Raw genomic sequence first — 27,108 nt, 5'->3', positions numbered from 1 at the left:
GGATTATATCGAGGGAACGAATGGGTGCAGAAATCAAGAGCACCTCCCACATATCTTGGAATTAAGCACCAGAAAAAAGAATATATTAGAAATACAGGTTATTCATCTGCAGAGAAGAAGGGCCTATATATGTGTTGATTAATCTCATAAATCCCATTTGCTGTACTGTTATATTGTAGGGCTTGAAGTAGTGGCTAGCGGAGACCCGGCATAATCAGTAAAATAAGGAAATATAGCACAAACCACCAAGAAGCAGGACAGTGATATAGCAAAAAACCATGCAAACATGAGGACCCATAAAGAAAAAGAATACAGGTGAGGCAAAGCACTAGCACAAGCAACATTATAGCCCAAAAGCCTAAGCAAAGGCCATACGAACAACCACAATACTGTGACTTCGTCGATGGCATCTAAGAATTTGACATCTGAAACACTGCAATATATCGCAGGATTACAGGGATAGCTAAATTGCAGGGAGCTGGCTAGCAAATGGACTAGCCAAACAAAGAGAGCAAGTAAATTGCTGAGACTTAAGATTCTCTTTTCTTCACTACTTTCTTATAAGTGAAGCTGGTCACTCTACATCTTTTTCTTCACTACTACAAAAATTTCGCCATTGCATTGTGCACCATCATACTCATGAAACATCAAGCAGAGTCGAACAATCATGGTTAGGGTTTTTCAGCAAAGACCTCACCATTTAATGCTATATCAACCTATCGATGTATCTATATTTTGGTCCCTCTTTTCAAGTTGTTTTTTTTTTGTCATCTGAGAACCCCACTGGTTTTAAAGAAGCAAAACTCGCCACCAAGGAAAATGGAAATTGGATCAAAGAGGCATATGCAAAGCTAACAAATTGAGGAGATCAACTAGGGTTCTTTCTGGCTTTGCTGCATGATGTGCCAAGAAGAGACTGAGAAGAGGGGCTTGTGCTGCCAAGCTAGAAACAAGCAGTTCTTCGACATCTGAATAAGCTGGTAACCTTCCGAAGGGTAGTGCAGCCGGAGCAGCAGTTTTGCCTGCGTCAGTGCAAAGGGGCTCAGCTGGAGGCTGGAGAAACCCCTACCCCTCATCAGAGCCTCCCACCATTCGAACCGCTCGTGCCGCTCCCTCCTCTCCTCCCCTTCCTTGCCGACTATGTCTTCGATCTCCCTCCCAAGCCACATCTCCTCCACCTCTTGCCGCTCCCGGCTCTTGGGCGGCAGTGTAGCCTCCAAAGACTCGAAAACCGCCGCGTAGTGATCCAATGCCTCCATGAACCTTTGCAAGAATACCGGTGAGTTGTGGTTAGCTTCCCTCTCAGCAACTGTCACCACTGCTGGGTTCATCTCCTTGACCGCACGAAGGAAACCCATAAGTTTGCACGCAGGATCGTCGCTGCCTCTATCCCTCAGAAGCTTGTGCAAGAACAGCGTGCAATTCACAGCCAGGGTCTCGCCCGGGTGCGGTTGGAAAGAGCTGAAACTAGCACTAGTATCAGGATTGGTGGTAGGGAGGTGAAGGGGGTGGAATTGGAACCTGAGGCCTAAAGAGCTGGCGAATGCTTTGAGGCGGTCGCCAGTTCGGTGGAGGACATCAAGGTCGGTGCCGGTGCCGGTGATGCGGACGGACGGCCGGTTGGAGGGCTCAGAACGTTCGGCGATGGCTTGCAAGAGAGGAGGCCATTGCACACCATGCGAGGTGTCGAAGTCGAGGATGTGGATGGATTGGCGGCCATCGACGGCCTCGAGAATGGCTTGGTTGGCGGTTAGGTGAGCAAAGCGGAGGAAGGGTGTGACTTTGTTTAGGGAGAGGTAGGAGGACTGGAGGGTGTCACCATTGGACGAGAAGAATGAGGGGGGGAGGAGATGAGTGAGGCTGTCGATGTGGAGCGAGAGGGCACGGGTGAATTGGTGGACGAGGCGGTCGGTGGAGTCGCCATGGGGAGAGGAGATGGTGGAGAGGAGGGAGATGATGCGGCGGGCGGCGGAGTAGTCGGCGCGGTGGATGAGCTCGGCGCAGCCGATCAGCAACTGGCAGGAACGGGTTGATGGGGCGATATGTCCATGTGGTAAGCTTTGATGGCTGGGGTGGCGGTGGTCATGGTGTTGTGCGCCGCCTCCTCCTCCGTGTGAATTCAATGAGGTGAGCATCTCAAGTAGCAGGCGGAGGTTGTGAAGCCGAGGAATGGAGTGGAGTTATGGGTCCAGCGAGAAGGCAAACATAGCATGGGAGGTTTGCGGTCCCTTGCGTTGATGAACATCTAAGAATGCATGCAGTTGCTTTGAGAGGGCATGTTCAACAAGAGACAGAGAGGAGAGCATTCAAAAGGCCCCTTTCTCTCTCCATAGTATTCTAGAGAGGGAGAGAGAGAGAGAGAGAGAAAAGAGAGCTTTATACCTTCTTTTGTCCTTTTCTAGATCCTTTGCTTTTGGACTTTGATAGCCTCTATGTAAACTGATTTAATATTAGCTTAGGAGCAGGTAAATGAAAGGGAGGAATCTAAAACATTCAATAAACTTGAGTGGCGATGCAGCAGAAGCAGTGAAAGTTAGAACCGCCAGGTTAGGAAAGAGAGAACCAAGGCAAGAGAGAGATGGGATGGTGAGTAGGGTTCCATGAGCATGTGTGAAAAAATAGATCGCCACTCAGCAAGCAAGTAATAATGGAAGGGATGAGTGCAAGAATGGTAACGATAATGACTATAAGATAAAGACACTGAGAAGCAAAAGATGCTCCTAAACTACTGCTAAAAAAGGAGGAAATCAAGAGGACAGATCTACTGCAGCAGTCTGGAGAACTTCTTTTCCAGTATTCTCTTTTAATCCTCTTCATCCAACATGCAAAGCTTTTAGCAGGTGAAGAGAAACTACTCAAACCTCCCAACTCCAACCATCTTTTGTTTTGTCACCATGTACGAACTTTGACTGATGGATTCCAGATAAAATCCTTGCAGTCTCTTCTCTTGTCATCGGTTCGAGATGAACTGCTGCAGCAGCCAAGTTATCCTCCTCTCCTCCCTCTATAAAAGGCTGAAGTCTCAAGGAATGGGCACAGCAAACAGTCGAGTCTTGATCACTGCTTGCTCCATTATTCACTCACATCAATGTGAAAGCAATGCATGTTTGTACATCCTGGCAGCCAGCAAATGGAGTATTGCAGGTCATGAGCCAAAGAGGGTTGCTCGATCACACCCACCTCCCAATGAGAAGAAATATCATCAACAGGAACATATCGCCAACACCACCAACTCAGGGTGCCTGCTGACGCTGATTAAGATGCATTCCTTGCTTTTCTGAATGATCTTTTTTCCTCTCAACTGAACAGATGATGGAACAAAAGAGAACAACATGCATCTATGTAGCTCCATGGGGATGGGGTCCTCAAAACTCTCTCTCTCTCTCTCTTCGAGTCCCTATTAGATCAAAGAAGTGGGAAAAGATCTTTCTCACTTGAGGAAATAAAAGACCCGAGAATCACCAAAACTGACAGAATCTTCCCTTCCTTTCCTTTCCTTTGAACAGCATCACAAAAGGAACAAATGGAAGTTCATGGAGTAGATAGTACTGATGCAAGAAGTACGAACTAGTAAAATTAAGGACATCATGAGAGAGAATAACTAAATAGAAGGGTGACATAAGAATAAAAGCTGGTATTTTTGGTTAGTTTACCTCTATCAAATTGGATTTACTGACTTGTCATGCACATAAATCCACCCTGTAGAGAATCTTCTGCCATTTGTTGGATCCCTGTACACCTACTCTTGTATCATCAATAATTTTTCACTTTGCTTCTCTCACCGTCCAATCTCTTTTTCTGCTTGTCGCCTCATTTTCCACCCAAGGAAAATCTTATATCAGGAAGGAAAGAGAGTTATGCCAAAAAGAATAACTGCATGGGGGAGAGCTTTTTAGGTAAGAGTACTGAGTGGAGTTCAGGGGAGGAAAAGGGAAGAGAGCCATGAACTTATTGGGCCCATGAGGTTTTATTATTACCCAAAACCGGTGGAACTTAAACCATAAAAGAAGACATGGAGACATGTAATAAAAGAGAGGCCACTGGTTATGATTCTTTTCCCTCATCTTTATTTCTAGCACGCCATTGAATGAACCTCTTCCCAAGTTCCAACCCCCACCTGAGAACAGGGCTGTTGGCATGTTGGACCACTGGTTCATGTCAGGCTTGATATTTCCAAAAGTAATTGTTATCATGATAGATGAAAAAATTTAACAAAAGTTAACAAAAAGAATTGCAAATAAAGAAGCCCACATGGATTTCCTAAAGGATTTAGAAAGAAGCTTTTCAGAGCTTTGAAACCTACCTGCAGCCTTTTCTTTCCATGAAAGGTCTCTGTTGGAACTTCTCAATTCTCCACCGTGAAAGTCATTCCTATTTTCCCCTCTCATCATTATACACAACCACCCAACACCTACTACTCAATAAAGGGAGAGATTTTTTTTTCTGCAAATTTACAGCAGTTTCCTAAGAAAACTTGGTACCAAGATCCAAGAATGATACATGAGAAAGCTAGGAAAAATACAGCATCTCACGGAACGGGTGAAATATCTTTAGTAGTAGTTTCTCTATTACAAATGACCTTTTGGTTCCTCTCCATCTTTAGATGATTATATATCTGTTAAGCTAAAAGAGGTACCAAGTGAAAGCATGGATGTGAATTATATTTCAGCACTATAAAACAAATAATATTCAGCCAATGTGTAAAGAAGATGTGCTACCTCGCTATATAAAAAAAGATATCTTTGATGCTCTGAAGACATGCCACCAAAAAGGCATATCACAATCTTCTCAAACTAACATGCTTTAGGAATTTCAGTTCCATATAAATGGTGGAATCCTAACTAAGAAGGATGATATTTAGGTTCCTTCAGAAGTGTTTCCTATCTGTTCTTAAGAGCGTAATAATCTCCGAGTGTTTCTGAATCATAAGTCATATTCATATACAATAAATGTGCTCAGTTAATTTAAATTCTATCATTTATTGTCCTATCGTACTAAATTCGTGTATTTTTCAGAATTGGATTATCTTTCGAAAGAACAAACTACAACATGAACTTCTGTAGCTTAGAAATTCTATATTATTTTGACAGAGATGCTCCCTTAAGTGATAGGGAATTAACATATCTATATTTTCATATTCAAACAAATTGAGATATAACAATTTCAAGGATTTTGAACAAAATTAGTAATTAGTTATCAATAAAACACATGATTTGCCAAGGAGATCTAGTTAGTACCATAATTTATCCTGTTGATATGCATGTTTATTTCCATGCCTCTTTCATGCTTGTTAAATTTACTAGGGACAGTGGTAGAGGGGTCGTGAATAAACGTGAGTAGAAATATGGTCCACATATCTGTATTGTTGTTATTCGCATTTCTTTGCTTGTACCATGCTGGTTCTTTCTTTTTCTCTTTTGTCTTGCATTGTTTTGATTATGTTCCTTATAACTTCTTACTTCCTGTGTTATAAATTTGTTGAGCAAACTCTACATAATAAATTTATTGAAGTCAATCCATAGACAAGTACTGCATACCAGCTAAAAGGTGCAGCAGACTTTAATTGGCTGACATGTTAGATTAAGTGGGCATACTCCAGCGATTAGCAAATTGTTGGTCATGGAGGAATTTGGGAGTGGCATTCTGGATTTTCTCATAGCTCTTTTAATTCCATGAGCTATCTTATGTCTAATCTGCTGAGGTTGTCTGAATGGCAGTATTTTGGTCCAATGTCATGCTAGACAAAGATAACAAGCCATGGGTAAACATTCTGATTGAGATGGCAGATGCTGGAGACATTATAACCTCTAATAAATTGCAATCTTTAGGAAAAGGAATAAAAAAGAAAAAAGATGGCATACCATGAAAGTTTTTTAAACTGGTCTTATTATTCTATTCATGACTAAAGTTTGAGATTTCACACCAGCCAAATTAGTACAATATGATGTATGATTAAATAATCTGGGATGTATTCATCAAATGGCATCAGAAACTTTATGATATAATTTTGTCATCGCCTCCCATTGTTAACCACTATTCCTGTAGGCGGTTGCTGTAATGCGTTGTGGGGACTGTTCTGAATTCGCTGCTATTAAGCTTGGTGCTTTTATTTTGTTCCTTTAGGATATGGGCATGGGTAGGAAATGGAGGATATCAGCCAAAAATATTTTGCATCCTCGGATACTTCCCACAAGAATGAGAACCGGCTGAGAAGAGGAAGGAGGAAAAACTAGGATCACACTTTCAAAAGCAAAGGATATAAATTATGGGAAAATTGGTTTTCTACATGATAGATTTCTTTCGTATGAGTTAGAACCAGAAGAATACCAGGTGCATTTCTTCCTACGCTTGGCAAAGATGGAGTTATTCAAATGAAAAAAATCCTTCCAAAAGGCTAAACTGATGCCCGCATAGGAGCTTAACTACATGATAAGATTGTATGACTTTTGGATGAAACGAAGATACCAAGTTGATCTTATGCTAGATTTTTTTCTACTTGTTCGCTTAATTATGTCCCTTTCCCACCACCATGCTTTACTTTAATCATCATATGTGTCCTATTGATAGGAAAAAGCAGGCCTGGATTGTGATTCTCAACAAAAAAATCTTTAACAATGAACTCCATAAGATTCTCCTAGAGCTTAATTTTTAAAAAAACTAAGAGCCAATTTGCCTTTTCCGACCTAATTGCGACCTGCTAAACATACGTACATCTCCTCAAGTCCCACAGTTGCGTTTGCCGGCCGCCATGTCGCTGTCTGTGATATAAGATAAAAAGCAGATGGTATTGGGTGGGCATTTTTCTGGTAGCAACAAACAGAGATCAAGGATGAAAGATTAGCCTGAAGATGCTTTATTTCAAGTGGACTCTGACACCAGCTTGGTGGATTTAGTAGAGAGAGAGAGGGAGAGAGGTGGAAGAAAAGAGCATTACAACACGGAAAGTGGTGGCTGTAACCACCACCTTTGGATTATATTACAGAGCATTTAGTGATCGGAAGATACGACGAGGGATGCAAATGGAAGAGTGGTGTGGATGAGAATAAGGAATTATGGTGGCTTACCTCACAATTCTCCTACCCAAATATATAAGTGGACTCTGTCTGGCTGAGATTCCTCTTTCTGCAAATGCATGCACCAAGACATATATAGCAACAATACAGAATCTTTATCCTAGGATCAGATCTAAAATCGTAAGGATTGATATCTATACTGGTTATTATTATGAAACCAGTCCATCAGAGCTCAATCCATCAAAAGATCAAATCATGAATAAGATCGATCCAAAGGGCAAAGCAGGTTTAGGATTCTAAAGTATTTGTATGTAAAGTAAAAACCAGATACAGAATTCTGGTCAAGTACATGGCAAGGTCGAGGTCTCCATGCAGAGTATCAGAGCAGCCCACTGACTGTTCTTGAACCATTGAACATTTTGGGCTCTTCAGCTATGTGCCTGCTAGTTTATTGGAAAGCACTAATAGAAGCATAACATGGAAGGAGAATAAACAGGGTTGATCATGGCAGGGAAACCTTAAAACAGTAAGGCTTCTTTTTTCATGAAAAAAATCCCATGAGGTCAGAGTTTCTCAGTGATGCGAGATACTTTTGGCCTAAAGAATTATCGGAACTCTGCTACGTCTACCTCTTCGTTGACTTGAATTCCAAACCAAAAGCACTCCAAATAATATTAAATGGTATGCAGTGGCGGTTCCAGAAGATACATTATCTTCTGGCTTTTGAATACGTGATAATTTTTACCTCAAAAAAAAAAAATGATAATCTTGGAATTTCCAAGGAATTATAATGATATATATTTTAACCTGCATGAAACTTGGTACCAGCAACTTGAAGCTCAAGTATCAGAGGAGTAAATTTGTGTATCTTATTGCTCAAGGTAAAGAAAACACCTGACCGAGAGTTTGTCTCCACGCTGAGATGCTCTTCAGCGATCATACAACATTATAGCAATGCCAATGAAGTCATAAGGAAACTCTGATGAAGACAATGCATTAATAGTTCCAAAATTTATCCAGTGAAATACATCATGCAACACAATCACCGCCGGAATGCATTGCTTTCATGTGCTGCAGAACCCCCTTGTGAGTAATAAGCACGGCGACGGACACTCTCTTCAATTGTAGAGCTTCCCCCTTCTTCTGTTCCATAAATGCTCTTTTGGGCAGCATCTAAGAAATTCTTGCCTCGGGAAGAATTTGCCCGCAAAGCCTCCTGGGTGTCAGCCTCAGCTGCTCTCTTCAATCGTTTCCACCTTTGCTCCTCATGAAGCTCTGCATTGAGTTGCATTTCTCGCAGCCGGGCTGCTCGCTCTTCCTCAGACATCTTCGTAATGCCCCGACGGTGGTTATAGCCAGGCTTCTCTTGTGGATTCTGGGTATCAGTTTGCTTCAGCTTGCTTCCTATCCCAAGCTCAGAACTACGATGAAGATGGTCAGATTTTGAAAGATCACTCTTTTTGCTCGCTTCTTCCCTCTGGTATTTTGAATCTGAACGACCTCTGGATGAATGCTTCTCATGCTTTGAGTAACTGTGCCGATGAAGCTCTGATATTGAATGATCTCTCTTTCTTTTCTCTTCTTCATCGTCACTTGTCTTTTTCAAATCTGAATGAACTGTGAATGTATGTTTATCATGCTTTGAGTAACTGTGTCGATGAAGCTCTGATATTGAACGATCTCTCTTTCTTTTCTCTTCTTCATCGTCACTTGTCTTTTTCAAATATGATTGAACTCTGTATGTATGTTTATCATGCTTTGAGTTACTACGTCGGTGACGCTCAGATGTTGATTGATCCCTCTTTCTTCTCTCGACCTCACCTTCACTACTGACTTCAGAATCAGAACGAATTCTAGATGAACGCTTTTCATGCTTTAACTTGCTGTGTTCTTGCCTCTCAGATGTTGCAGTATCTCTCCTTCTCCTCTCTTCTCCACCTTCGCTTGTGTTTTCTGAATCTGAATAAACTTTGGATGAATGCTTCTCATTCTTCGACTTGCTATGGTGATGCTTGCGTTTTTTCTTTTCTAATTTTTCCTTCTTTTCTTGCTTCTGTTTTTTCTCAGCTTCTACCTGCATAATCAAGGGTGAACTTAGTGACATATAAGACACATCTATGTCAAAACATCAGGATATTCGCCTACAATATTGTAATCACTTTGACAGCCGTCAGGAAAGGCAATACATGATTCATACAAACCAATCCTAATTCAAGGGTTCATAGTTTGTTATGCTGTTTGGATTTGCTACCTCATGAAACATGCAATAGTAGAACTTTATGTTCCAATTGGTAGATGAATACAAAAGTTCAAATACACCACAATAATAAAATAGATCATGAAAGTAAAGAGGAAGAATGATATATTTTTACGTTCACGTCTCATTTTGCAATCAGCCAAAAGAAAAAAAAAAATCAGCATAACAATGGAGAGGGAGACATTGGCAAGAGGGAAATGTCTCAGGAGCAGCACAAGCATTTGTTAACATTTAAGCATGAGTAATCTAACAGATTGCTAACACTAACTATACAGTGACCATTTAATATTTTGAGAGAAACAGTCTTGTTACCTAGGAAAATCCTAGGGTTGATATTATTGTTGAGAATGATGGTTTTTGTATGGATAATTGTCGACGCACAGGGGCCAGGTGAGGTGTTAGAAAAGCTGAAGCTCAATCTTGAAAACAAGCACATTTTATTACACACATGCAGAGCACTGCAAACAGAGCTCATGGACATCCATTCGATGTACATGATGGATTAGATCTCCACATTACGTCAGCTATTGTAGAGATGAACTGTTCAAATTTGGTGGGAATCCTTGAATGCTTCAGTAGGGCACATATGGAAGTGAGAGTCAAAGCACAACAACTTCCTGATTCCTGGGTTTAGTACTGAACCAGGTGTTTAAGGCGCAACAGATGGTGTAGGCACATCAGCTAAGCAAAAAGGCAATGTAATGCACCATGATATCCTTGATGGTAGAGAAATAACTGGACTAGGTCGTATTCTAGAGTACCACCAGTTGAATGAAACAAGGTGTAGAGCCCCTTTATCACAAAAAAGGCGCAGGAATGCATCATTGCTACTTAGAGCAACAATTTCTCAAATTGGATGAGTAGTTCGAAAATTCTCTTTCATAATTGTTCTTATTTTTTAATCTATCATCTAATTGTTAAGCATGTAAACATTTTAATGTCTATCAGAGGTCTTACTTGGATCTGTTTACCCAGATGTTCCTGACCATCTCGAAGAATTCATGTCGGATAAGTAATCATGGATTCAGATATGTATGATTGTATCCACCAGTCAGACACGCCAAATTCTTAGGTTCTCATCAAATTCTTCAATTGCACTTTGAGTAAACGAAGGGAGAATTGGCCTATCCAACAATCAGCTGGACCCACTACAAAGACTGGCTTTTATAGTTTGAGCTTGGTTAAGTAACTATTAAAATAACTATGTGAATTTATCATGTTTCCTACACCTTTGAGCTAATTTTATTTCAGACGAGAAACATGTGCACTGAAACACCTTAACAAATAACATCTTTAGATATTTTCTATTATAAATATTCTAAAAAATGAATATACATTATATATATGTAGAGATAGAGAGAGAGTTTAGTTAAAATTATTCGTATCATGTATCCCCATATCTCTTACTCTCACCTATCACTGCAGCAGACATTAGATATGTGTCTGTGTCCATGCAAGAGTGAAATTTGGGTATCTGAGTTGCATTGGTAATAGTAGTAATGTTTTATGTGTTACTCTAAATGGTTGCATGGAGAGCCCCACACTACAGAATTTAAAGAAACATGATGTAAATGGACTACATGACATACAGATTTCTTGATCATGGCCATCTTAATGGGATTATTCTTTATCCTGGCTTGTGCTTCCTGCTCACGTTGTCGGATAAGAAGCAAGGGATCTGAGTGGAGTTTTCTCCAAGCATCATTTGCAGACTGAGGCTTATCCTCAAATAAAGCACCAGGGACAGCTGCCTGAGATATTTCAGAAATAAAAAGATTAGAATATTGCAGAAATATTAGAAAAATACACAAGCTCTTGATAGCATTAAAATATCAAGCAGTTCAAACTACATGGCTAAAAAGAGTACCAATATAGACAATAAAAACCCACCTTCATGCAAAATTAACAAACAAGGGACCAATAATAATCCGATAGGTGACCCCTTATACTTAAACTTGTGTTTCTCAGACTCATGAGCCCATCTCAAAGAATCCATGTTGAACAGAAATATGTTAGATGCACCCACTTATAATATTGAATGAATGCAACTTTTACAGATTGGAGGAAAGTTGGACTCCAAATGAGTTTGACCTACTATAAAGATGTTAGAAGTGGGCTACTGTTGTGTTTACTTGTCAAAGATTACTAAAGGCTGTAGGCATCAAAATAATTTAGCAAAGCATTATGATCCTTGAAACTTGAGCTAATTTTGGAGTTTGGACGAGCCAAATGCATTTAGAAACACCTTAATAAATAATTCATTTAGTGCCTGTTAATAAAAAATAAAAAATTCGTTTATATGATTTTGCTAAAATTACTTTTTTTCCTTGCTTGTCACCCTATCCTTTTGCTCTCCTCTTGCTAAGCCAGATAGTGGGATATGCGTCTGAATCTGGTTCTTGCTCGAGTCCAAGCAACACTGATCTTAACAAGAAAACAATGAACTACTAAACTACAAAGAACTGTACCAAAAAAAAGAACAAAATCTCAAGTTAAATAGTTGTTAAATCATTAACGGAACATCTCTCATTCCTTTTAGTAGTTAAATAGTTGTTAAACAATGAAATTACTTTTTTTCCTTGCTTGTCACCCCTCTCTCTCCCTCTCCCTCTCCCCCACTTCCAGCCCTCCTCTATACATCTCCTCCACCTCCTCTACTGCCTGCTTCTGTTGGCAGCAATGATCTTCCAGCAAACTATTTCAGCCCCCGCCTATAACTCCACCACCACCCACTTGTCCGTTGTAACCCAACCTTCCGTCCTTCAATCACCATTCTGCTGCCCACATCAACATCCTTCATACCTCTCGACCACTTTGCCTCTTCCACCATCATCTCTTCTGCTCCCTCTGCAGCTTCCTCCACCCAACAAAGTCCTCTTTGACTCCACTCCATACCCCACCAAACATGGTGGTATTAGAGTGACAAAGGGAGACAAAGGAGCCTGAGGTCATGGCCAATAACCATGGAATGGTGAAAGACAAATTCCCTCTCTAATTAATTCACCTTGAGATATCAAAGAGGGATTGATTTTTTGTTATTTACAAAAATACCAGTATTTTGGCCTATTCATGACCTATTGAGGTTTTTCTTTGCCTTCCAAAATCCTGGCAATTACCATTACTTGCCATAGCACTTCGACTGGAATCAGTTACTCCGAGCATTCTTGGAATCAGCTAGTCCAAGCATCCTTTGGCATATTGCAACTGTTCATAGTGAGATTAGCAGTCAATGTTAAAAGAGTAAAAAAAATAATATGGATTATGGAGAATTTGGAAAAACCCTGATCTTTCATGGTTTGGAAGTGGCAAAACTTCAACAAGTAATCCGCTCATCATTTTCATTATCTTTTTGAAAAGGATGTTCATTCCCATATTTTACATAAATACTAGTACATTGGAACATGCATTTTATACAAAGAACTCAATTTAGAAGTTGTTTGGTTGCCCCTCGATTCAATTGCATGCAACTCAATTGCACACAATTCATTACAAGCTGCAATTCAATTGACTGCAACTGGAATTGCAGTTGTAGAAAGTGGCCTTGTTTGGTTGCCCATAAATGAAAACTGCTAATGTAATTACAGTTGTTTGGTTATTTGAAGTGAAAAGAGATGTGATTACCATGTAATTGAGCTGGTACAGTTAACCCTGAAAAACAGTTATTTGCTCACCTATTCTAATAGTATAATAGTTATCAAATTATTTGCATAATTATAATGGAAAACATTATTGTGACTAAATTATCACTGGATTAGTGTAAGAATAGTTAGTACAGTAATTATATAAATATAAAACAATTTGATATGAATATATAATATTAATATAATAATACTTCAGAAAAATAATATAATAATATTATTGTAATAATTTAATAATAGAACAAGACAAAAATATTATAACATATTTTACTACTATTGCAATAATAACGCAAATTCATTATAATAATATTATTATATTATAGTAATATAATATTATAATAATAGTATAATAATATTATAATATTATAATATAATACAATAACTATAAATTTCTTATAATAATATAATACAGTATAACAAATTATTATAGTCTAAAAGCAATATATTACAAAATTATAATACTATTATGATCATATAATACAAAATATTATTAAATTAGTAACAATATTATAATAACAAAAAAATAAGAATATATTACTATTATAATAATATAATATTACTATTATTAATACTTTATTAATTTATTGATCTTATAATATTAAATTAGTAATAATATTACCAAAGGACTTTCTCAATTGCAAAATTCTTCGTAGTTGGAACTGTGACCAACTTTGGCTGCAATTCCAATTAGAAGTTTTGCAGCTTCTTTTGCAACTGAACTACAGCCTGCAGTTGCAGGCACAAAACACTTGTTTTGGATGCTTGCAATTCAATTACAGCCAAACTACACTGCAACCTGCCAATTGCAAGCAATTAAACAGGTGTTTAATTTTTTTCTTAATAGGGATCGAGTAGTAGGATCACACTAGATTAGATAAAATAAGAAAAAAATCCCAAGAGGAAAGCCAGGACAAGCAGGGGACTAGGTAGGTTTTTTACAAGAGAGAGAATAGTGATTGAACTAGGATCTGAATCTTATTGATAAAAATTGAGTTTGTTGTTCCAAATACGATCATGAAAAAAATTCAATAAATAATGAAATTTTGGCAAAGCTATCTAACTAAATGTCCACCATCATGTGCAAAAGACGACTGCATTTATCATGCTCTCAAAATATTATACATATAAAGATAATTATCAACCCTAAGAAGATTATCAGCTAAAAATAACGCGTTAAAGATAAAAGACAAGGCAGCAACTAGCATGGGGTTCAAAAGAGGTGATCAAAGTAAATGAAAATGATGAGAGATGGGCGGGCCATCCAGGCCAAGCATGTATTTAGGAAAGCCAATGGGGCGGCCGATTGGGTGGCTGCCTACGCGGCCCACCACTCAGGGTACGCCCTTTGGTCGAGGGAGGGGGAGCTGCCATTGCAATTCCACGAGTTGTTGTATTTTGACTTTATTGGATGTATTCATACACGCACTGTATGAAGCACCCGCTTTAAGCCAAAAAAAAAAAAAGTAAATGAAAAGCTAATTAAAAGGCAAAGATCAACTTAATGCTAGAAAAGAACAAGATATGGGCTTCAGTTTTTAGAAGCATGTCCAATAAATGTTGCATATTAGTAGTCATAGTGTATCACACTAATTCTAGTATCTAATCCAACTCTTACACCTGCTTCTTGATGTCTCACCTCCTTTTATCAAGCATCTTTCATTATCACTCCATCTTGTTTTAAGTCAACCACAATTATGTCATTAATTAATTAGTGTAAGACCAAATTTGTAATCCTTGTATTATTATTATGTGAAATGTGACAACGAAGTGACTAGAATTCTATAGATTTTTTGAAAAACCCACTTTCCTGCTCCCTCTCTAGAATACACATACAAGTGATAAAACCATTGTCAACTCAAGCGCTAGTCCCAGTAGCCACATGCATGTCAATTTTCATATCTATACAGAGTCATGTAAAATTTATGATAGTTCAGAATGTTTGAAATCCTAAAAGTTAGTAGAAATCTCCTTTGAACTAGGCAAATTTTGGACATAATAGAATTAATACATAAATGCATGTCTTATATATCAAGATATCTATGATAGGTAATTTTTAGTATTTTCTTACATATTTTTGAGATATTACTTACAGTATTTTATACTACGTTGTGTCTTCAGGTGAAGATATCTCCTTCCACTACTCGTCTACCTAATCAATAAATATTTTTCCTAATACCTGTCATATGCTCAGATACAAGTACTTCAAAACCAATACCATTCGATGAAGATCCACCATCTCCATTTCTTTTGTTTATGCAACTAAAGAGTGACTAATTCGAAGATATCAATATACAGCTAAGGGATGTGGTTGTACAGAAAATTGTTGTTTTCAAGAATTGGATATGATAAAAAATCCACATCAACCACCAAAGACTCATCCATCATCACCAGCCAGCTTTATAAAGACATTTTAATTTTTAAAATTCTAAAATGATGACATTTTGGACAATATAAACACTACTCGCCCCACAAAAAATGGAGTGTCTTGGTTGTGTCAGCAGGAAGTATTGGCACTTGACATGGCTTAGCAACATTTTGATGCAAGTGAACAACTTAGCTTAAAAATTTCTGGGACTTTATGTGCCACTAATTTTTTCTTCTCTCATTAATGTGACACAATATGAAAGACATTCCGTGATAAATAACATTGAATAGAAAGCATAATTTTGATATTCATATATTTTCAATTTATAGAGTGTATGGAAATGTCATGGCAGATTTTATGGAGATTGAAGTGTTAGACACTTCATGGAATACCTAAAAATTTGGAACCATGCCGATTATCTAAGAAACATTGACCATAGCTCATATTTTCCTAGTCGAATTATAATATAATACCAAAAGACAGTCCCCATAACAGCAACAGTTCAGATGAGCAAGCAAGCACAACAATGTAGGTTATCAAGTTGAAAAGCATGTTTGAAATCTTCAAAGACATGCTACATTGTATAGTCTACTATTGTCAGCACAGGCAAGCAATACATATCATATCCAAATGTCTAGTAGGTCTTGCCACTAAGATACTAGCCTTACGAAAGCTCCAAAGGGAACCAAAAGAAAATATAAAAAAATGTGTTATGAATGGTCATGCCATCTAAGCCATTTTGCTTCCATGATATTGCTAACAATACCGCTCAGAAGAGAAGTATATTAAGTGGAAAGGAAGTCTCCTTCAAGCTTGTGTAGTACGCAGTGGAAGATTTATGACATTGTTAATTACAGTAAGAGCATGACATCAACTTTAGACTACAAAAAAGCGTAACTCAGTAATAGTGCACAGCAAGAAACCCGGATGGTTGGATTAGCTACCAGTTTGGCCAGTTTCACAAGCTCTTCAGGACCTCTCAGCATCTAGTTTAGGGCCTGTTTTGTTTGCTGTAAATGGGCTGAGCAGGAGCCTATGTCCCTGAACTGGCTTTGGCTCCCCTGGGGCCGAAGCCACATCGGGCCTATTTCTCCCAAAAATGGCCCACGTGGGAAATTACTTCAGATCCACTTCTGGCCAACCGAATGCCCGAAATAAGTTTCTGTTGGCCCCAACTGAGTTCGGAGGCCCACCTACGGGCAATCAAACAGGCCCTTGGATCACCCTCCAATCCCAAATAGAAGTTTTCAAAGAAATCAAGTATTCATCTCACAAAGGTCACCTCGATTGTAAAGTAAAATCCCTAATCCTTCAACTGATCCAAGATAAAGTCTTCTCACAAGATGACTCGCAGCAAAGAAGTGCACTCAAGGCAGCACCTTTATATTGGTAATCCGACTAGAACTGAACCAGATATTCCTACTGGTAATTATTATCGCCCAAAATGATACTATCTACCCTTAAAGTAGAATTAATTGAGGGAGCTAGGGCTACTATCTTCTTCCAACAACTGTACCAAGGGCAACAAAGAGGTTATCCGGAAGAAGGGGGGCATAAAAATCGTACCTTGGAGGAACTAGCCTCTGCTGTTGGTGCAGCGGCCGGGGCTTGGGGCTGGAGCGCCTTGAATCCCTCGGAACTCCCCTTCCCCACCGCCAGCCCTGACTCGTAGAGAAAATCCAACCGCTCTTGCCTCCTGAAAAACGGATCAAAAAAAAAAAAACAAAGAAAATCCACAACGAAACATCAGAACATCAAAAACCCCAAACCCTAACCCTAAATATACCCCTAAGAGAGAAAGAGAGAGATTAACGTCATACGGGGCAAAGCCGGCTTGTTCTTGGAGGAGGCGGAACTCGGCGCGCTCGCGCTCTTCTTGGATCTGCTTGCGAAGCTCCTCGAGCTTGTGCTGCTCGGCCTCGTGCTTCTGCTCGGCCTTCCACACGTTCTCGATGTTGCGGAGACTCCCCGTGTGCCATCCTTTCTTGTTCAAAAACTTCAACGCCATACCAGCCCGCCTCTAATTCCAATCCAATCCCTCCCTCCTCCCTTTCGTCTTCTTGATGACCTCTCTCCCTCTCTTCTTCTCCCTTGTGCTATTCGCGGTTGGAGAAGAAAAAAGAATTAGGGCACGGGGAGAAGAGAAGGGGAGAGGAAAAGGGGGAAGCAGGATAGAAAGATCCGGTTCTGGTTACCGCCCGGTTAGGACCCGGCTTTGAGCCACCGATGTCAAAGATGTTGCGGGCATTAGTTTGCATATGGCCCCCTATAAATAGAAATCTTATATCTACAACCATCATGGTCTAAACTTGACGGGAAAGTGGACCAAGATCTAATAAAGAATGGAAGGAGGGGCCATTTGCACAAAGCCATTTTTTAACAAGCATGTGAATTGCACGTGCGGATGCTCTTCCGCCTCCTTAAATTTTTGAGGACCCTCACAAGTGAAAAATTGTACAGGTGGTTTCCTGCAATGGATCATATAGAGGAACCTCCGTCGTTCACCACGTCAGCTTGTTTTGGAATCTCAGAGCAGACACTCCAAAGGACCAAAATGGAAACAAACGGTGCTCTCATTAGATCCGAGTATTTTATAGAGGTATGCGTATAGAATATTTAGGACATATTTGCTTGGCACAAGTTAAACTCTAGAATGAAAATAAAAATAAATAACTTTTATTCTCTTATTTGATACTCAAATTTTATTTCAATTTCAATTTCAGTCACGAACTAAATATATCCCAGATAATATGTTTATTCGGATTTTCATTCTAATTCATTTTAATTCTAATCTCGATTCTGGCTGCAAACCAAACGGACCCTATTCTGATAGTCACCGGAGTGAGTCTGGGATAGGTACGATGGTCAGCCGAGACCGTTGGATGCAAAACATATTTGGAAGATTTGCATGATAGATTGACCAAAGAAACCAATGAGTTGGATCGACGTGTTGTAACAAATTACAGAACCCAATAGATACAAAATAAATGAAAACCAAAGAACACTTGGTAAAAGTATCAAAGGATATCTGTAACCAAGTAGTGAAATCATCAAAACAAAACTTACAAGCATAACCAACTCCATATCACATGTAATTTGATTTCAACACATCATCCATAGTCATCAATGGATGTCTTCAACACTACTTGTGAACTAGATTTCTCAGAAAAAGATAAGTTAAAAAAGAGATCTAAGATATGCAAATAATTTTAACTATTCAAAGTTATATGAATAAATAGAACACGAGAAAGAACAGAACGAGGATTGCCTCGATGAAATTTCCCAGAATCTGTTTTATTCACTACCATGCACAAGTATTTTGGGCCACAATGTAGTAGTGTATTGCATAATCCCCATTGATGCATGACAAGGAAAAATCCAGAGGATAGAACAGTTTTTGAGAAATACACCAAGTCCCTGAAATGCTTGAAAAGGACAAAATATAGAAAACCATACAACCACAAAACCAAGCCCCTGATAACACAATACTTATATTCACAAACATAATACGAGAGAAACAGTAACCAGAACAAACTAGCAGTAGCCTAATTCCGAATAGCACAAGAGGAATTGAAAAGGATGATGCTTGGCAAAATAAAATTAAACATACAATAAAAAAATGTCTATATTAAAAGATAGATGTGTTTCATCCAGGCAGGAGGCGAGACATAATTCACAGGCTTCTTCCAAAAAAGATAAAAATTTACAGGAGTAAAGAAACCTGTGAAGTGCGACCCTCCAACAACAGCACAATAAAATAACAGAACACAGGTTTCGGCATGCTACACTAAGAACTTAACATAAACTTGACATCAAACAAACAATAAAACAAATCCTGCTACTTTCCATGAAAGCGTAAACAAAACTGAGCCATTGGCTTCCATGAAGGCTGGTGGAGCTGAATATCATGTGATAGAATTCTTTTATAATTTCAGCTCCAAATTTCTAGAGGCTTTTCTCCTTGATCAATGGTTTGTAGTATTTGTTGCTGCAAAGAATGACCAATTTGGATTTCTCAATTCCTTGTAGGAGATGCTTGTCACCTCTTACAACCATTTTCTCCAACTGGTGGACCTTTTATCACCAGACAAGATTCTGGGAAGATTTAGAAGGGAGTTTACCCTGGTAATACCTTCGAGGGCAGACCATTCCTCCTCCTCTGCTGTGGATATGCAATCAGCAAGGCTTCTTGCGGATTGACATATTTCTGGCACTTTTTCTACCTTATGTTCCTCAGATATTGGTACAATCTCATCAGCATTGCAAAATGTATACGAATGTTCTAACGTAGAAACAGGCGTATGAGCTTCAACAGATCCATGCCCTTCTTCCTTGTCTTCTTCTTTTGAGCCCAGGACCTTTATCTCTGCTTGCTCTGCAGGCATCTCCCTGGGGTCACTCTCCTGAGATGGATCAGATGGGGATGTTGGCTCCAAAAATAGACAAACAACAGCACAGTCATCAATTTTCGATGTGGGGAATTTAAGTCGCCAAGCTCGAACCGCACAATCAACGAGAGCTCTAGCTGCAGTTGCATGAGTTGGTGCTGATGCCACTATATCAACAACCTCCTTGTTGGAGAGAACATCCCAAACCTACAAATAATTAGCTGCATGTTATCAGTTCCAAAAGTTTTTGCCTCATGCCAGACATTCATCATCAATATATCAGTCAACAGCGCATTGGATATACAAGCAGTGGGTAACTTCCCTGCCACTTCATTATCCAGAAATAATGAAATCTCATGTGGAAAAAACTCTAAACAATGCAAACATGATCCCTACAAGCATTACATGCATTAGCACATAAAAGAACAACAATATCTTTGCTGAATCAGCAACCAAGGAAAAAAAGTCTCCAATAATCTTGTAATCATGAATTTGGTAAATGAATGTATTGAGAACTTGTTAAAAAAGGATAAATACAGAGAATTGCAAAAGTAAATTGATTCATCATTCAGATACTGTGCCAGTATTACACATAGTAGTTCGAATATTCCAGATAGGAAGCATAAAGGCTAAAAAATATATATTAGCAATCTGATATTAATGCAAACAGAGTGGACTTCCTCCCTGAATTCCACGGACGACTTTGATCACATCGTGGAGGCAATTCAGCGACATACATCTTTTCTGAAACATATACTCTTCAATGTACTCAAGTTTAGGCCCAGAGTTTTCTCTTCTTCTTCTTGTTTTTTTTGGGGGTAAAGCGGGCATTTCATACATCACGGGTACAAATACACCGAATAGATAGGCCCAGAGTTTCATTATGTGCCGTAGAATATGCTCTGCCTAGCCACATAAAATGCACAGCTACCTCAAACAAATTAAAAGCATTCAGTATTGCTCACTGAAGAATATAAAAGAGGATGAAAAAGGCACAGTTCCGCTAGTTAAGGCAAAATCTATAAGGAATTACTCGCATGTAATGCAAAAAGATAATATGATGAAAAGTAATGAAAAATGTAAATTTTCAGATTGTTTATTTTCATTAAAGGTTGTGAAAGGAGGTCCATGGGCCCCAAGTTTCAGCAAAAGGATAGCCCCAGCTCAGCTGGTCAATATAGCACGCTCAGTAGTCATGAGCCAGATCTGTCACTGTGAACATATCGTTAGGTAAAATATGAATTATACTTCCAAACAATATCATTCAATATTATTCAGTATGAATGTGCTAAATCCAAAAATCATTTGAACCTAAAATAAGCCCAATTGTTAATGTGTGGGGAAAGGAGGCCAACTGGACTACATATGCCAGAAATTTAGCTGCTCATTATTTCAAGGTAGTCAGATATTATAGTAAAAAATCATAATCCTTTTTTTTTACTAAATTGACAATGATTTAATTATGCCATTCCAAGTCCAAGAACTGAAGTTTCAGTTTTGCACCACAATATATGAAACATCAGCTTTTAGAAGGAGTCAAAAAGATACCCCATCAGTGGCAAGAACAATAAACTCATCTTTCTCAGTGAGATGATGATAGGAGATATCTGGAACAGAAATTAATCCATAATCCTTCAGGCAAAAGTCTCCAAAAGCTCTGGCCATAGCCAGGCCAGGTGAGTCATTGTTTGGCAACCATACGCGTGCAACTTCTGGTTCATCCTGCAAAGCAAAAACTCTCCCTCTGCATTGCTGGATTCTGGCAGCTTCCCCTGAGACAATGTATGAAAAGGTTAATATCTATGTACAAATTAAATTGTAGTGATTGTCAACCTCAACAACAAGGGATTAGAGTTATCAGGTCACTCATTGGAAAGGGCTTTTCCAAATTGACTAGTGGAAAGTGGTAGATGTGAAGATGGTGTCATGTTAGAACCTTGGAGGAAATTCCTAGATAATTTTGGGGCATTCAACTGGGCATGATGCCAGAGACTCAAAAGAATTCTTAGAATGTCTTTGAAGCCCTATCTGGCTTATCAGAAAAGCAAAATCAGCTACTATCCAGAAGCTTGCCTATATTCTACCAAACTCTTCTGCTACACAAGACATACTTTACTGAACAGGGAAGGAATCCATACTAGGAAGATTAGGCTTCAAGTCGACAGTCAATTGTACAGCAACCAAATTATTGTCTTTATCGCGTGTGCCCATTATTGCTCTAGAGTCGCCAACATTTCCAATTATAAGATCCTGTCCCTGGAGAAGTGCAAGTTGTACAAACTATAACAGCCTGCAAATTGATGGAGGCAAAGCCAATGTTCAAAAACTTGCTAACTGACTTGGAGATCAGCCAAGTTGACTTGGTTTGGAAATGCTATAACTATAAAATTACTTCCAGGAGAGAAAAAATCAACATCTCTTGTATTATAAATCGGTGAGCATGGAATCATTCCACCAAGTCCAACCTGGAGACTGAGAAGTTTTTGAACACTGGTAAAAGCAACAAATCATTAAAATTATTGCAACTTATTACCTGTTTTACCAGAGTAACAGCTGTAGTTCCACTGCAGAAACAATCAATTACTGGATGAAGTTTTAATTCCTTATCCATCAACTTGAAAGCCTTCAAGAAAGACTGTTTAAGCGGAATATAATTCTCAGGTAGCTTTTCATCCTCATCAATGGACTCTCCCCAGTCATCATCAATGCTAATGGATGTTGTTTCTTCAGAATTCATACTCCCAGACAAGCTACCATTTTGATGAGGGCTATCATGCCCACTAACATTAGCTCTCCATTCAGTGCACAACTTAAGAGGAAGAGAATCTCTGACTTTCCTGGCAACCATATGACCAAATGGCCCATGACCATCAAATACTCCGCAGAAGATGGTGTCACTTCTCGAAGAGAAATTCTACAGTCATAAAAACAATATCAGCCACAAAGAGAAAGAGAGAGAGAGATGAATTTAAATTGCTTTTAGAAGGCATAAGAATTGGCATACTGATCAAGGTTAAAGACATGTATGATAGAGTAATATTAGATTTATGAATTAATTATGGAGGCCAGGGAATTTCTGTGGTAATGTTAACTTAAGCTCATCTCTTTTCTACATGTGTTATTGAAGAAGTAACTACTAACATCCAAGAGAGACTCTTTGGTGCAACCTAATTTTCTACGCTAAGTACCAGTTGAGGGAACTACAGATGTTACACAAATTAGTAATGCTGTTCAAACATAAAAGAAAAGATTACAATAAAGGTTTATGATCAGCTCTATTGCATGGATTGTGTGGGTATGTAGTGAGGTGTATGTGTATAAGATACGCATAATAGGTAGGATGTTAAGGTGAATGCAAGGAACTGTAAGGAAAGGAGAATGCTTTAGGAGAGGCACCAAAAGAGGACAAAGAAAGGGTATGAAGAAAAGGAAAATAAGTTGAGGTAATTAGGACATATACAAGAATGGCTAGTGAGGGTCCTAAGAGGAGTTGAATCAGTTGATGCATGATAAGAGGTTGCAGCATGAAGGAGAAATCATAGAAGACTTAAATGACAGTACTAAGATATGAATCAATGGCACTTCCTGTTTCAAGGTTGATGAGGTATAACACTTTCTTTTAGTCTTCATTATATGAGGTGAAACAATAATTTCTGGGTGATTTTCTTTTGGCCAGTAATTTTAAACAAAGCACCTACTTTGTCCAAAATCTTCCACAAATGCTAAAAGCAATAAAAAAAAAGACATCAACAAATAATAATTGATTTAAAACAACATATTTATAAGCTAGAATTATAAATATTTTAATTAAGAATGATGTGCCAAGTCCTCTTTGTTGTCGTTGTTTAGTTGAATCAATATATAAAGATTCTTCTACCCAGGGTGTCACAGCAGCTCCAATTAGTCTTTCACTTCCTAATGTCCTTCCCATCTTAAGTCATCATCTCTCTATGACTACTACTAGATCTTGGCACTTGGTCTATTCCAGAAGCTTATGATGAATGGTTGTGATCTCATCAATCAAGATTTATGCAATAGACTTGATACATATACTCCATTTGTACCATCCCCCTTCCTTTTTTTGTGTGTATGTATGTGTGGTTTTGCAACAACTATGTCCTTCAAGATGGTTGAATACAGCCAACTTTTTCCCTGCATGAAGAGTTGCACCAATAAACCAGCAACAATTGCCAAAAGGCATAAGGTTTGAAATGTCTTATGGCCACAGAAAGAAGATTTAAATTATTGCATACATGTAACATCAAAAATGATAAGCAAGAAAAGAGAAAGAAAAGAAAAGAGAGGAAACAAGAGAGGGAAAGGAAAAGGGAACCACTACAGATTTTCTATATTAAAATTGAACAGCAAATTTGATGATAAAATATTCTAATTTTCGTTCCGGAGATAAATGTGATGCTCTTAAAGAAATAGATTTCCATTAGGTCTATGTTGCTACCACATTATAGTGCCATTTTTGGATGCACTTGATTTCCAATGGTAATTCACGGATGGGGATTCCGATGGAATCATAAACCATGAGGAATTTTTTCTTTTGGAGTCAGTTTGAATAAAATTTTATTAGTTTAAAATACCATAAAAATATGCTATTCTATGGGAATTTAAAAAAAAAAATCACATTTTTCCTCTTGTTACTTACCCACATTTTGCATAAGAAGGAACTCTCCCTGTTGCACTTTTCTCAACTCATCACCCTTTCTAAAGTAAATGCCCCTCCGTCCCTCACTGCTTCTGCCTCTATCCCTGATCACTCCTCTAGCCCCACTGACTCTCTCCCCTCCTAGATCCTCTACAACTCCTCCATGGAAGACTCATTGTCTTTCCTCCCATTAGATCTATTAACGCACGTGGATAACCCATTCTCTCCCTTCTAGATTCTCCAACCCCCAATTCTCCATTTCTCTCTCAAACATCTGAACTCTACCATAGATGAGCCATTCTCTGCCCTTCCTCTAGATCATCCCACTATTACTCCATGGCCACTACCATCTTTACCCTGGTCAAGTCCCCAAATCTTCAACTTTATGATGGAGATGATTGTGGATCATAAAAAAGAGTCAAAAATTTGGGGATGGGAAGTTAGGGACAAGAAGAGATAATGCAACTAGTATTGAATGCAGTCATCTTTCCCACATAACTTCTCGTATGTAGCAAAACCATAAGTTCCAAAAAAATTTGAAGTATTTTTTTTTCCTCGGAATCATTTGCAACATCACTCCATTCCCATAATTCTTCTATTCTTTATTAACCTCTGCCAAAACATCCAAACAAGCCCTAATTGGTTCTGAATATATATCCATACACATGCCTCTGACTAGAAACAAATCAAGGGATGCTTACCCTGATTTTTTTTAACGCATTTTTTCATTGTTTTCCAAAATTATATATCTGAGCACACAAATACACAGGATATGCATATAATGTCCAAAATTAGGACCTGACATTTTGCACCGTTCGTGGGACATGCTCCAAAAGACATGTTTAAATAATTTTAGAATACTTAGTGATATTCAGTTAGTTAGATTTAATATCCTACTCTTCATTACCTACATATCTACATAACCTAGATTTAGTATAAGCTTCAAGCATACAACTCATCCTTCTGAGAACATATGATGTGAATTCAAGCGATGATACATTTGTGCACTTATATATATGAAAAATTCAATATACAGTACAGCATTGCTTTTAGAGGCCATCTAATGCTAGATATTACAGATTTCCTTGAAAATTAGAACCCAGTAACAGATAAAGCAAAATGTGACAAATACATAACCACGATGTAATAGTGACATGGTCCAAATGGCATGAATGACACAAAGATAGGAGTAGCTCTTAGTAGCAACCATGCATCATAAGTTCAAGTGGAATGTGCCATGAATTTTGACGCTGAAAAACAGACTGACATGTCCAATTACACATGAAACACTCCAAATAACGTGAATAGTGCTAAAAGTAGGAATAAGAAATTTAGTTGCAACTTTTCAAACAAAAAGAGATGGTTAATCTTATATTATTACTAAAAAAAATTAAATTTGTCAGTACATTCTTTTTTTTTCTGTTGGTGTTTCCCGCATTTCTAATTTTTCTGGGTATACCGAAAATTTATTTAAAGAGTTTCGAATTAAAAACAATATCTGAATGAGCTTAACAATTAGATAAAGAAATACATGATATTTTTTAAATACGGAGTTTAACTAATATTACCATCCAAAAGATTAGTCTCAAATGTTAATCACCAACTACGAAGGACCTGTAATTGATCACTCGATATCCTAAGATAATTATGATCCTAAGATAATTACTCCAAAAAAAATTGAGAAAATCCTTCTAAAAATATCAAAAGTAGACGTTTATAAGGAATATTGAAGAAAAAAAAGAGTATTGAAAACTTCCAAGTTCCCACCGCATCAATCATCCAGAAAAATGAATCTAAAAGTTCAAAAAAGAACAAAAAAGTCATCTCTTTTGAGAAAAATAACAAATTCCAATGTTCCTATCTCAATAGGCAATACCATTTCCTTTAATGGGTTATCTGGATTCTGGGTTTTGATAGCACCGTTAAAACACATCCAACCACGAGCAGAATGAAGATTTTAACATCAAATCCACCAGTCCCTTCTCCTCCCACGAAATCACCGCCGATAAAAACCCTCTCTTGCAACGAAAACCACAAATAGATGCCCAAAACATCAACAAATACTAGAAACAAGTTTAAGAAAACCAATACCTCCCACACGACCATTGCGTCCTGGTTAGTACCCTTCTTTCCTTGCTGAGTATACAGACAAGCCACCTCGCTGGTCCCGTTCAGGAACATCCGGCCGGGCACGCCGTGGAGCTCGTCCTCCGCCAGCTCCCCACCGCCGGCGCCAGCTGCCCGCCGATCAAACACCCCTCCCTCACCACCACATCTGCCCTTCTTCACCTTCTCCTTCCTCAGCCTCGTCGCCTCCTTCCAGCTCTTGACGCTGATCTGAGACCGGAACAAAGAGAAGGAGGCACTGCGGTCGGCCGTCAGGGTTCCCCCCCGCCGCCGTCGATCTCGCCGTAGACCGGGACGACATGCACGAGCCCATCTGAGAGGAAGGCACCACTCCGCCGGCAGTGGAGCTCAGCGCATTAGAGGGCGAAATGAGAGAGACTTTTAGAGTTAATATCAAGGGGTTGTGGGCCTGCCTTGTAGGGTTTATGAGTTGGAAAATGATGGATTATATTAATGACTTGAATAATCTTTAATGCTTGATAAGTGTGGGATATAGAGGAGGAGTTTGTTGTTTCCTTTTGCTAACAAGAACTAGGGATGAGGAGGAACAAGTTTTTCTTTTTTTTTTTCTTCTGAGGGAATTTTCCTCAGCCTTAAAAAGAAATATAAGAGAAATTATTGCCGCATAGGGCATGTGGCTGTGCACGCAGCCAATGAGAGCCG

The 27,108-nt window shown here is 38.6% G+C and overlaps 3 protein-coding genes across 4 annotated transcripts; all 3 read right to left on the bottom strand.

The window, feature by feature from the left end:
- Positions 1–328: 328 nt before the first annotated feature.
- On the bottom strand, positions 329–2,318 carry LOC103718946 (scarecrow-like protein 18). Its single transcript, XM_008807962.3, has one exon. The coding sequence runs from the start codon at positions 2,133–2,135 to the stop codon at positions 873–875; it is 1,263 nt and encodes a 420-aa protein (XP_008806184.1). The 5' UTR covers positions 2,136–2,318; the 3' UTR covers positions 329–872.
- Positions 2,319–7,845: 5,527 nt separating this feature from the next.
- Positions 7,846–17,513, bottom strand: LOC103718939 (pre-mRNA-splicing factor CWC25 homolog). 2 transcript variants are annotated; one of them, XM_008807954.3, is made up of 4 exons: positions 17,094–17,513; positions 16,840–16,969; positions 10,860–11,021; positions 7,846–9,087 (listed from the first exon to the last, which is right to left on the bottom strand). In XM_008807954.3, the coding sequence occupies exons 1-4, from the start codon at positions 17,279–17,281 to the stop codon at positions 8,056–8,058; spliced, it is 1,512 nt and encodes a 503-aa protein (XP_008806176.2). In that variant the 5' UTR covers positions 17,282–17,513; the 3' UTR covers positions 7,846–8,055. The 2 variants fall into 2 exon arrangements, with proteins under 2 accessions (XP_008806176.2, XP_008806177.2); XM_008807955.4 differs by lacking the exons at positions 16,840–16,969; positions 17,094–17,513 and adding an exon at positions 16,218–16,441.
- A 1,360-nt stretch (positions 17,514–18,873) lies between these two features.
- Positions 18,874–26,901, bottom strand: LOC103718938 (probable protein phosphatase 2C 66). The gene is made up of 5 exons (XM_008807953.4): positions 26,410–26,901; positions 22,195–22,575; positions 21,800–21,917; positions 21,210–21,433; positions 18,874–19,868 (listed from the first exon to the last, which is right to left on the bottom strand). Exons 1-5 carry the CDS (start codon positions 26,497–26,499, stop codon positions 19,320–19,322), a joined length of 1,362 nt encoding a protein of 453 aa, XP_008806175.2. The 5' UTR covers positions 26,500–26,901; the 3' UTR covers positions 18,874–19,319.
- Between the last annotated feature and the right edge of the window lie 207 nt (positions 26,902–27,108).

Source organism: Phoenix dactylifera, unplaced genomic scaffold, assembly GCF_009389715.1.
Source record: "Phoenix dactylifera cultivar Barhee BC4 unplaced genomic scaffold, palm_55x_up_171113_PBpolish2nd_filt_p 000334F, whole genome shotgun sequence".
In the NCBI taxonomy this organism is placed as follows: domain Eukaryota; kingdom Viridiplantae; phylum Streptophyta; class Magnoliopsida; order Arecales; family Arecaceae; genus Phoenix; species Phoenix dactylifera.
This window is presented reverse-complemented; position numbering and strand designations above follow the sequence as displayed.

Coding starts and splice junctions, on each gene's coding strand:
- LOC103718946 (XM_008807962.3), bottom strand. CDS start 2,135: ATGCTCACCTCATTGAATTCACACGGAGGAGGAGGCGGCGCACAACAC.
- LOC103718939 (XM_008807954.3), bottom strand. CDS start 17,281: ATGGCGTTGAAGTTTTTGAACAAGAAAGGATGGCACACGGGGAGTCTC. Junction 16,970..17,093: donor GAACAAGCCGGCTTTGCCCC/GTATGACGTTAA, acceptor TCCGTTTTTCAG/GAGGCAAGAGCGGTTGGATT. Junction 9,088..10,859: donor TGGCCATGATCAAGAAATCT/GTATGTCATGTA, acceptor TTGATTATGCAG/GTAGAAGCTGAGAAAAAACA.
- LOC103718938 (XM_008807953.4), bottom strand. CDS start 26,499: ATGTTCCTGAACGGGACCAGCGAGGTGGCTTGTCTGTATACTCAGCAA. Junction 21,918..22,194: donor CTGTTACTCTGGTAAAACAG/GTAATAAGTTGC, acceptor GCACTTCTCCAG/GGACAGGATCTTATAATTGG. Junction 21,434..21,799: donor CTTGAAGCCTAATCTTCCTA/GTATGGATTCCT, acceptor ACATTGTCTCAG/GGGAAGCTGCCAGAATCCAG.